The sequence below is a fragment of the Rhinolophus ferrumequinum genome, chromosome 6 (assembly GCF_004115265.2).
Source record: "Rhinolophus ferrumequinum isolate MPI-CBG mRhiFer1 chromosome 6, mRhiFer1_v1.p, whole genome shotgun sequence".
In the NCBI taxonomy this organism is placed as follows: domain Eukaryota; kingdom Metazoa; phylum Chordata; class Mammalia; order Chiroptera; family Rhinolophidae; genus Rhinolophus; species Rhinolophus ferrumequinum.
Window position 1 is genome coordinate 74,095,757 of NC_046289.1, and position 11,535 is coordinate 74,107,291.

At 49.4% G+C, this 11,535-nt stretch overlaps 1 protein-coding gene across 1 annotated transcript; it reads right to left on the reverse strand.

The window, feature by feature from the left end:
• Positions 1-378: 378 nt before the first annotated feature.
• On the reverse strand, positions 379-7,794 carry LOC117023738 (dehydrogenase/reductase SDR family member 2, mitochondrial-like). The gene is made up of 8 exons (XM_033108854.1): positions 7,702-7,794; positions 6,093-6,270; positions 5,477-5,578; positions 2,518-2,588; positions 1,458-1,506; positions 1,055-1,189; positions 756-811; positions 379-490 (listed from the first exon to the last, which is right to left on the reverse strand). Exons 1-8 carry the CDS (start codon positions 7,773-7,775, stop codon positions 379-381), a joined length of 777 nt encoding a protein of 258 aa, XP_032964745.1. The 5' UTR covers positions 7,776-7,794.
• Positions 7,795-11,535: the final 3,741 nt, after the last annotated feature.

The window sequence follows — 11,535 nt, forward strand, 5'->3', positions numbered from 1 at the left end:
GATTTCAGTGCTATATTGTGCAATCTAGACTATTTATAGGAGGAAATAAAGAGGAGGGGATTGATATATTAGGACAAAATGGAGGGTCAGGGAACAGGAGTTTATCATATAAGAGGAAACAGAACAGACAGAAATGGAAGAACAGGATTTGTGGCTAGAAATTAAGATTGTACATTTAATAGTTCAACATGGAGGAGACGCAGAGGGTCCCAAGGATGAGACTATTGGAGGTTCTTCCTCAAGCCTGGCATGAGCGAACCTCCACATTGCTAGACTGGAAGAGCTTTGGATTCTGTCCCCAGACCGCGATGATCCCCTAGTGCACCCACCCTCAGGCTCCAAGGCCCAGACCCACAGCTCTGTAGCCCCCGAGCCCCGTCAGAGCCGAGAAGAGAATCCAGCCACCACGATATTCTCGCCGGTGATGTAGCTGGCATCTGGAGAGCACAGGAAGGACACGAGGCCTGCGCAGTCCTCAGGCTGCCCTATCCTGGATGGAAGGAACACAGAACATAGCATCAGCAATCTCACATTCGGGTTCTGTGCGCTGGGGCTATCAGGCCTCTCCGGTGGGACTGGGCTCCAGGGAGGGACAGGGTGGATACAGCAGCACTACTTGTACCCTCTGGGCCTGTGTGGAACCCAGAATTCAGAAAAAGGAATGGCCGATACACAGGAAGGGGTCTGCTCTTGGGTCAGACTCAGTCTACCCTCCCCAATTGTACCCAGATCACCAGCGACCAAACCTCACTTGCCTGTGCAGCTGATGGTTTTCCCTGAGTTTGTTCCAGAGAGGTTCATTCTTATATAACTGAGCAAAAGGAAGAGGTGAAAGAGTCAGTGCTGTTAAACAAGGAAAAGGGAGGGTCCCCAAGGTAGTGACAAAACACGCATGACAGCTTTGCCCTTCTCAGTGTTGATGGACTGGGCCACGGCTGAGTTCAGAGGATGGTGAGGACCTCAGCTATAAGGATGTGTCCCCTTTCCCCCTTAGTCTTCGGGCAGTGTCTCCATGCGCCAGCTTAGGGAACAGGGGACATGACCCAGTGCTCACCACTTTGCTGAAGTCAGTCTCGATTATTCCTGGAACCAGGCAGTTCACCCGGATGCCCCTGGGGGCCAGCTCCAACGCCAGAGTCCGGGTGAGGCCCAGCAGGGCTGTCTTACTGACATTGTAGGCACCCAGCGCCTGGCACGGGATTAAGAGTGATTAGGAGGTGATGGGGGTGAAAGGAACTGTCAGTTGGATTTCTCACCTACAGAGGATCACACCTGGCCCAGCCAGAGCTCAGACACACTCCTCAGCCTGGTCTGAGAACAGAAGCCGGTGTGAGCGACCCAGCAGCCACATGGGCACCAGTTCTGCCCAGGGCAGCAGGACTAAGAGGGGGGTCTGCCCCAGGCTTGGGGAACCACCACGCCCTTTCCCAACCAGGACACATGGAGCAAGCACTCACCACATGTGGTATATAAGCTGAAATGGAAGAGACCAGGATGACAGCACCCCTCCTGAGAGGAGACAGACAAACACAAAAGGAGAGAGAAAGCTCATAAGTCAGCATTGATTGAAGGGCTATAATGCAGTCGTGAAGCATGCGATCCTCACACGGTCCTACTCTTATTCCCATTTCACAGCTAAAGACACCGAGACTCAGAGCGGTTTAGTAACCCAGCCAATGAGTGGCAGAGCTGGGATCCCAACCCTATCTCTCTGACCCAATGTCCATGCTCAGAACCACTGTATTCTTCTGCTTCTCCAGGGGGGAACAATACCCAAGCCAGGTGTGGGGAAAGGAGCACAGTGGGCTTGGTGAAGAGGCAACATGGCCGAAGGGGAATGCTTATCAACGGGCCACCTCTGAGAGCAGATGGGGCAGGAGGAGACAAGAAATGATAGCAACTTTCTCTTCTCTCCAGACAGTCCTCAGCTACTTCCTACAGGGTATGCCTGTGTGAAGGGTCAGAGGAGCAGATGGGTCCCAAGGGAGGTGGTGGCCCAAGTTCCTGTCATGAGACCGCTGGGAACATGTGTAAAGGGTGGTCAGATATGCAGGATCTGGAACAGAGGCAGAGTCCCTAGAGACTAAGAAGCAACGAATGAGGAGGGCCTGGGGTGGCTTCTCCCTGTGGGCAGAAATGGGGCAAACCCTGTCATAGGTTGTAAGTTGGTGAAAAGGGATTGTCCAGCTCTGACAAAACCAAAGTAGGTGAGGGTGTGGATGAACAGACCACAAGGTCAAGGAGCTAAAGCACAACCTCCTCCTAAGCCTGGTGATTTCAAGGCCAAGGAGAACGTGCCTGGGCCCCTGGAACCTCACTCTCATCCCGCAGCCACTAGAATGAGAAACTATAGCTGCACACGGGGTGAGGCAGGGCAGAGGGAGGAGGGACGTGGAGATTTCAGAAAGAACTGTGCTGTCCACGCCCACTCCTGGGTGTGCCCCAAGCTCTCCAGAGTCAATTCTTGTTCCTCAGTCTCCCCACTCCCACCAGTCCCAACCCTGCCCTGTAGCCTACCCTCTCTTCTCCATGTGGGGCAGCAGCTGGCTCAGCAGCAGGGCTGGGGACTTCACGTTGACGCTCAGGATCTGAAATCAGAGCAGGTGGAGGGCGGAGACAGACACCGTCAGCCCAGCTTTGTTTTCATAAGACACCTGAAGTCCTTACAATTTGTGCAGCAAAACCAGATGTGTGCAGATCGGACAGACTAATCCCCCTTCTGACCTGGGCAAGAGGTGTTTCTGACTTCTCATGGTTTAATAGTCAGCTCGGTTAAGGGACAGGCCTGGGAGCAGAGCCCCGAATATGTGAACTGTTCGGGACTAGGGTGAAGGAATGATTTGTTGAGGTGTTTAGAAAAAACTGGCCGTGCCAATAGAAATAATTATATAAGCAGAAGACACTGGTAAAATATTGAAGAACCATAAGGAGGGAAAGTACTAGGTGCTGAGAGCAAGGGAGATTTCCGGAAGAGTTTTCTTTGTCTCTCTGTTTTTATTGTTGATGCTCTCGCTTTGTCCCCATAGAATATAAGGCATACTCAGAATGCAAGAGCATAAAGCAAATCAGAAGGCATTATGCGTGAAGCATGGAGACAAGGGACAATAAGTGCAGAAAAAGCTAGAGTGAGATTGGTGCCCACGGTTCACAGCACGTGGTAAGGACTGAGTATTATTCTATTCTGCGTTCACAAGAACACATGCTGTCAGGGCTAACCTACGCGCCAGGTTATTGCAAACTTGGCTCTGAGCTTTCCTGGGGCCAACACGAAGAGGGAGGCACAACAGAGAACTGCCATTCTGGGTGCTAGGTGCCCAGGCTGATCCTGTCTGTGACTAAAACCGGGAACTGGGCTCCGACATCAAAGTCCCTGACCCTCTGTCCGGCGACTCTGCCCGGTGTGTGGGACAGAGGAGAAGTATGGAGGAAATGGCAATAAAAGATGCAGACGCTGAGCCCAGGGATTGGACCGAGTGCCAGCCAGGACTAAAGTCACACCAGGGATGTGAGGGGTGCTGTCCTTAGTGAGGTCAGCTATGTTCTGCGTCTCTAAAGAATGAGTCGCTAAAGTTACATGTCTGTAACTGTCCACTGTTTTCCCCAGTCCTCATCCCACACCACTCATCCCCTTAGATGTGGGCAGGGAAGTGCTTCAATGAGTTCTGCTGAGGCCCATCTGATGACATGGAACCAGTGTTGAGATGCCCCCTGGGAATGCTAGAAGTGGCTCGGATTCTAAAGGGGGAAACATCATGAGGTCCCCAAGAAGAAGAAATTGAGGTTAGGCTAAGGGTTTCCTGATCACTCTTTGCTCAGACAGAGCCCGCTAGCCCATGACATGCCTACCCTAAGCTCCATGAGTGTTGGCTCCCCAGACGATGGGCTGTGACAAGGCCCCTCCTAGACTCAGGAGCCAAATGTGAGCCAAGGAGAAACAGAGAGTCTGTCCTTTGTTCAGGAGATGTGCCGTATGTTAGCAAAGAAGGTAGACCAGCTCAGTGCCAACAAGTTCTGGATAGGGACTGTGAACCTGAGTCAGGTGCGTGCTGGAATCATGGAGAAGGGATGGAGGAGACATGGTGGGGCGGTAGATGAGAGATCCCATCCTGCTGGGGAGAATGGGGTCTCCCTGAAGAGGTGCTCAGGCTGGCCCAAGGATAAGATGAGAGAAAAGAATTCCCCTCACAGGACACCTACCGAACATTGGGTTCAGGTGAAAGCAGAGCTTCGAGTAAATTCTGAACTCGACTTGACCGTGTATTTCACCTCCAAGGTGGTGGCAGATGTAATTAGAGGATGATTTCTGTCTAGTGGTGCAGAACTGCACATGGAATAGCAAGTCCTTGGAGGACAGGTGAGCAGCAGAGAAAGTAAGGCTGGCTGTTGGCAAGTGTGCCCAGCTTCAGGAGGGAAGATTTCAAACAGCGCCGACAAAAAAGAGTCAGGATCCTATGAATTGAGACACTAACAGGGAAAATGAATCAGGAGGGTTAAGAGACTGTCGGCAATGAAATCCCAGCTACCTAATCGCTAATGATCCTTCAAAGGCGTTAAGGAAGTAGAGAATCTGGAGTCTACTGGCAGCAGCTGCAGCGAGCTCAGATTTCAGGTCATCCCTCAGGTGGGCTGGAAGGGCAGCCAGCCTGGGTACATAGCAAGAACGGCAGCCCTGATGACACTGAGCAGAGCGAGGAGAACTAGGGAGGGCAGAAGGAAATGCTCTAGCCCAATGCTTGGGGCAGAAGGAAGTGCTAACAATGACAGGAAGTACGTGACTCCATCCATCCATCTTGCCCATCAGTAGGACAAGGGAACAAAACACAGGAGTGAACAGAAGAGGAGGCATAGGAGAGTAATGAAGCCCGAGATGGACCTCAAAGCATTTTACAAAGTCTCCCTGGACCTTTGAACACCAGCTGGAAGGATGGTTAAGTGGACTCATAACGAGTTGGAACCTCCGAGCCCACAGAGAGCTGATGTGTGGGTGCAGGCCTGATGGGGGCAGCAGGTTCATCGGAGGACAGTGAGAAACCCACATCTGCGAAAGGCAGAGGGTCTTAGCGGCAGGTACGGATCGCCACAATCGAGCACCACCACCAACATATGACCCCGTAAATGGAGGTAAGAACATAAATTGTTGACAGAGAGCAGAGACCTTACGATTCTTGAGTCCTGCCAAGAGCAGAGACTTACTCCCACAGTTCTGTTCCCACAGCCTGGAGCAGTGCCTGGCACAAAGCAAGCCTTCAATAAGTATTTGCTGAATAAATGCGAAAGGAATGGAAGAGAAAAGAACGCAGAAAGAGTGAGGAACTAGCCTTAAAAACACACAAACCAGAAAGGAGCATCAGGGCACAGTGCGCGTGTTTACAATAACATGGGGAGAAGAGAGGAGAGGCTCGGCGGGGGCATGCCCTGCTGGAGCCCGTGCAGAGCCAGCACATCAGCCCCCCACCAGCTCCCAGCAGCCCCTCACCTTGTCCCACACCTGCTCACTGGTCCCCATGATGCTCCCCACCAGGGGGTTGACAGCAGCATTGCACACCAGGAAGTCCACACCTCCACTGTGCTCCAGGGCCTGGGGGAGGGGAGACGTGAAGGGCCAGGTGAGCGTGGACACGGTCTGAGGAGAGAGCTCAGGTGCACGGGCCACTGATGCAGAGCTTGCTGATCAGTGTCTCCACCAGGAATGGTCAGTCGCAAGGCTCCTGTGAGAACCAAACTCTTAGTGAAGGTAAGTGCCCTGGATAGGCCATGGGCAGGCTCTCTGTGCTGAGGGCCTCACAGGAGGAAGGTCTTCTCCAGGAATCCCTCTGGGGACTCTGGATGGGGAAATTCCTTTAGACCCCTCCTCAACTGTAGTTCTCTCAGGATGTGTGGTGAGGGGGTGTAGGGGTGAGGGTCCTCTCATCAACTGGCCACTTTCCAGAGAGCCAGTGTCTGCTCAGGGATACGGTGAGCAGTCATGATCTCAGGATGTGTTCTAGGGCTTCTGGACCCCCATCCCGGTCCCTGCTCCTGGAGGGCTGAGCAGTGAGGAAAAGGTTCTGTGTGTTCTCCTGCCTGTGTCCTTCCACCCTTTGGCCCCTCACCGTGGCCACCAGCTGCTCCCGGTCCTCAGCTTTCTCCACGTGGCACACAGTGCCTGTCACACTCAGCCCCTCCCCCTGCAGTGCTGCCACAGCCTGGTCCACATTCTGCTGCTTCCGGCTGCTGACCACCACGTGGGCCCCGTCCTGGGCCAGACGCCTGGCGATGGCGAGGCCGATCCTGTGGGCAGACATGGCTGTGATGGCTCTGCCATCCCCAACCGCCTCCTAGGACCTTGATCATGCGACACAAAGTGAGTTCCAGAGTGTGGCCCAAGAGCCGCCTCCAAAACCTTGGAGTGGGGAAGAGGAACTCTTGAACGCTTACTATACATCAGGCCTTCACAAGACTACCCCATTGAATCCTCACAACTGCAGGTAGAAGAATAATATTTTATAGACAAGAAGACTTTCATATCAATTTAGATAAAGGGATTTTTTAAAAAGTAATGTTCCGTCAGAACATTTGTAAACTCGCTGGGCACACAGCCTAAATTGTGGAGACTCGTTCACTGCCCAACGTTTTCTCCCGTTGTTCTAGCCAAAGGCCTCTGGTGTACATTGCACTTTCCCTAAGCCTAACAGCTTTCTTCTGCTCGGCCCTTTAAAACTGTTATACCAAAGAACGTGTGCAGCCCCCCTGCATAAGGAGGTCTGAGGCACTCTTGACTGGGGCAGGTTGAGCCCCTGTGATAAAGGACAGAAGGCGTAGTTCCCCTCTCTTGTATAAACTATCTGGGCAACTTGGAATTTTTAATGTATTCATTTGCTATGAAGGCTGGATATGGGAATACACACAAAGTTTTCAAACAAACATCATGGGGCTCTCAGAAGTCTGGAGTGATTAACCAGTTCTACAATACAGGGGTGTAAATCGGTGATGTTAGAGATCATGAAACGTCAAAAGGAAGACAGAGCCCCTGAAGCAATGGACCCCAGAATTCACCTCTCCTCCAGCCTGCGGTAACCACTCCTTACCCATTGTGGCAGTTAGAGGGTGAGTGGAATTAAAGGGACATAGGCAGAGATATGATCAGGAGAGGTTCATCAATAAAAGCTCTCTGAGCTGGTCTCGAGACATGTCCTTGTGCCATTGGCACTCTGCAGTCAACGAGAGCCCTGAGTCTGAGACACAAATAGGTGTCTGGCTTCTCCTCCCTATTGGACCAGAACCCTAAAAGAGTGATGGCCTAGTGCCTATGACGGATGGGGAAAGAGAGCTGTCCTGATGACGGTAACAAGTCAAATAGCTTAACGTTGAATAACTATGGGATATACCTGAAACTAATATACTATTGTATGTTAGCTGTATTTTAATAATAATTTGTGATAAAGGTAAATAGCTTGGGGTTACCCAGCCAGTTAGTGCAGAGACTAGATCAAACACTACCCGACCAATTCAGAAGCACCTGGTTTTCCAACATCATTCTTGGAACTTAAACACCAGGTTGTTAGAGAGAGATGCTAGGAGTTGGAGTTCTTTGTAAATGCCAGAGCTGTGTAATGAGGTGGGGGTGTCAGGCAGGGATGTGTGAGAATGGCCTCCCCTGCTCTGGGATGGGGACACTAACATATCCTGGTCACAAGGCAGCAGGGTCTCCCATTCACTCACCCTTTTGTGGACCCAGTGATCACAGCCACTTTCTCAGCAAGGGCACAGCTTCCATGTGCTCTTTGGCTGCTCATTCTTGCTGAGAGAGGGACCGACGAGTAATGAAGACCTCTAAATGCCCACGACACAGCCCTGAGAGTGGCAGTCATGTCTGATCTCTTTCCTCCTGGACCCAAAGCTGGGGAAGAACCTGGGAAGACAATCACATCTTGAAACATGTTAGGACTGGGTCTCCATGCATCCTTTATGGGAGGGTTCCACTGAAGTCTCTGATGGATGCTCGCTAGCCTTCAAATGTATACAGTATAGAGCTACTCATATCCTTTGCATGACCTAGTCCCTATGGGCTTCCCCGTCACCGTGAACCACATCACCACAGCAGACGTGGATGCCACATTGCTGGGCCCTGCTAGATGCCCGAGTGATACTTGCCTGACTCACCTCCACATCCCAGACAAGAAATATCACTGTATTATTCTGAGGGTCACCTTTGAGTTTCCCTCCACACATCTATTCTCCCACAGAGGAACAGCATTGAACTTTCTTCTCAACTTTCCCCAGCCTGTTGCAATCACCCTGGCCCCAAGCTCTTGTCACCTCCCTGATCTGCTGCAACCTCCTGTGCCCTCCTCTGAAGCTCCCCACTTGAAGCAACAGCCATTGCTCCTTCATCAGAGATACTAAACTTGTCAGCATTTCTGACACGCAAGTTGCTTCCCCTAAGCACAAATGACTCATCCAACAGTAGATAAAAGTCCAGCCACTACCTGCTTGTTCCAAAACTTTCATAGGGCCTCTATCCTCACCCCTTCTGCCCCCCAGGCCATACTGTCCAGGCCCACCTGTGCAACGATCCCACGGCAGCTGTGTCATTGTAACTGTATCAGCAGCACCTCTTATATGCAACAACTTTCTCTCAACCCATGTCTTTTATCTCAAGGCCCCTCATCTTCTTATTGGAAGATCAAGGAACAGTAACTGTCTTAGGTTGGCTACTTCAGAAGCACACTCAAAAAGCAAGTAGTTTCTTTGGAGATGGTCCTGGGAAGCAACATTAGGGGTACGGGAAGGATGGGACAGAAGGGAAGATAACTTATACAAGGTAAATTATCAAGTGGGTTATCTCTACAGAAAACTGAAGTCAATCCTGCTGAGGAACTGTGAGCAATAGTTTGAGATTCAGAGTTATCCCTGTCAAATGGCAAGGACCCTGGACTCAGAGTGACCAAGAATCCCTGTTTCCCAGGACTGCAAGTTTTAGCACTGCAAGACCGACATCCCAGGAAAGTGCTCAGTCCTAGGCAAACCAGAAGAGTTGGTTACCCTCATAAGGGCATACCTCCTACTCCTGTCAATCACTGGGTGAGAACTGATCCTGTGGAACATGGAGGTGACCAGCAGAGAGAGAGAGAGCAGAGGACCTTGGTAAGGTGGGACGGTGTCGTAAGGCCATTCGATTTTGGACTTTCTCTTATGGACAAAAAGAAGCTCGTGGAGCTTTTAAGAAGTTGATAAACTTTGCATAAATCCATGATGATCACACTCAGGGAGGCATAAACTTCATTCTAGGCCCTAATGACTAATATACCTGATCACTGGGGCTCTCGTGTTCTTTTTTTCTCTTAATTCTTATTCCACTTTCTGAGTGGTCTACCCCAGTCTTTCTACCCCTATTGAGCCCCTGGACATGCTAACGTAATGCTTCCCAGGGAAGAAATCATAGGGCTCTGAAAATAGACAAGTTCACATCTGCACTCAACATAAAAGCTTGAAACAACCATATTTACCACCTGAATCTTTGGTATTCTAACAAGTTCAATCTTGTTGATCTCAAGGAGTGTTATGGACTGAATTGTGTCCGCCTGTGCACGGATTCATATGTTGAGGCCCTAACCTCTACCACCTCAGAGAGTGATTTTCATTGGAGATAGGACCTTTAAGGACATGAATACGTTCAAATAAGCCTGTTGGAATAGGCCTTAATCCAATCTGACTGTCATTCTCATAAAGAGAACATTGGGACACAAAGTAGACAGATGCCAGTGATGTGTGCACACAAAGAAAAGGCCATGTGAGGACACAGTGGGAAGGTGGACATCAGCAAGCAAAGGAGAGAGAACTTCAGAGAATCCACACCTGCCAACACCTTGAGCTTGGAGTTCCAGAGTGGTAAAAAATAAACTTCTGTTGTTTAAGCCACCCGGTCTGTGGTATTTTGTTATGGCAGCTTTAGCAAACGAATACAAGAAGAAACCTCAATAATATTTCTTAACAGTTTACATTATTACCTGTTAATCTTCCTCAACCTTCCTTTCAACAGAAAACGTGTGCTAAGGATTTCAGACCAACAGAAAGAATCCCAGGAAATAGAGAATAGAAAGGATATCCTGAGCCTCAGATTCACATTCAAGGAGCCTCTGGTGATGCAAGTGAAATAGACTGTGCTTCTGCAGTGTGGTAATGATATCAGAAAGTCGGTTTCATGGCAAGAGGAGGTTAAAAAAACAACTATATGTATGGTTTCATACTCCATCCCTGATCTTCAGAGACTGACCATAAAACAAAATATGTGCTCCCATTTTTGGTCCAGAATATGTTGTGTCTCTCCCTCCCAGGGAGAATGATGCTACAAGGAGCAGCTGGCCTTCACCCACACACAGTCATGTGATATGACGTTTCACATTCCCACTCTTGGACTATGCCTGTCATAGAGCTGATTGAAATCTTAGTTGTCAAAGACATAGTCCGAAACAGACTCGTGTATAGATATTTTTCCTCTCAAGCGGAGGAGGTGAATCCCTTCTGCCCCACCTTGAGTGTGGGCTGGACTCAGAGTCTTGATTCCAAAGAATCAAGAGCTTAGAAAGGGAACAACGAGAATTCACAGTGGAGAAACCCAGCAGACACTTCCTAACCATGATGAATGTTAACATCCCCACATAAGCCATGGCGTTATCATGTACCCCCTGATATGATAAGAAGGCATCTCACTTCTGTGCTCTTCTTCTCCCAAACTCATCATCTCGGTCTAAATATGAGGAAAACATCAGACAATTCCAAATTAAGGTTCATTCCACAACATCAAGACCAATACTCTTCGAAACTGTTACGGTCATGAAAACAAGACGGAAACTATGATGGGTAGGAGGAGACTAAGGAGACATGAGGATTAAATACAGTGTGGTATCCCGGATTGCATCCTGAACAGTGAAAGGACGTTAGTGAGGACAAAAATTGGTGAGATATGAATAAAGTAGGTAGGTTAGTTGTCACATGGTGCCAGTGTTAATTTCTTAGATTTGATGCATGTGCCATCGTTTTATACAAGACGTTAACATTAGCGGAAACTGTGTGAAGGGGATACAGGAACCCTGTGTACTATCGTTGCAACCTTTCAGTAACTCTAAAATTATTCCTCAATCAAAAGTTAAGTTTTTAAATTAATCCTACATACCTTAGCGGATTTTGAGAGACTGTTTCTTAAATTTTAAGGTAGAATTTGGCAATGATTATTCAAGTTGTGAATAGTAAAATCTGTTCTAAAAATTTTCACACCTTTAAATTAGCTGCACATTGAGAGATGTTAGTTAACTTGTATGAAAATTGGGCTGTTCCTAAATTTTCCAAAATAGTATCTCCAGTTTCACTGTGGAAACTTCTGGACACATTTCTGCAGCAGTGGGATTCATAGGAGATCTCAGATGGCGCCCTCTCCTCCCTCCCGTGCCTAGCCCTGCAGTAGCCCTCCTGGCCTGGGTCTCTCAGGATGGACCCGTTGGCCCAATGTTTCCTGTGGTGAGTGGTGAATACTTGCTATCACGGCAGGGAAAGGGG

What these genes read in the sequence shown, in the direction of transcription:
- LOC117023738 (XM_033108854.1), bottom strand. Translation starts at nt 7,775, where the DNA reads ATGAGCAGCCAAAGAGCACATGGAAGCTGTGCCCTTGCTGAGAAAGTG. An exon ending in ATCACTGGGTCCACAAAAGG is followed by an intron (nt 6,271 to 7,701) that starts GTGAGTGAATGG and finishes GTCTGCCCACAG; the next exon opens with GATCGGCCTCGCCATCGCCA. An exon ending in AGACTGACTTCAGCAAAGTG is followed by an intron (nt 812 to 1,054) that starts GTGAGCACTGGG and finishes CCTTTTGCTCAG; the next exon opens with TTATATAAGAATGAACCTCT.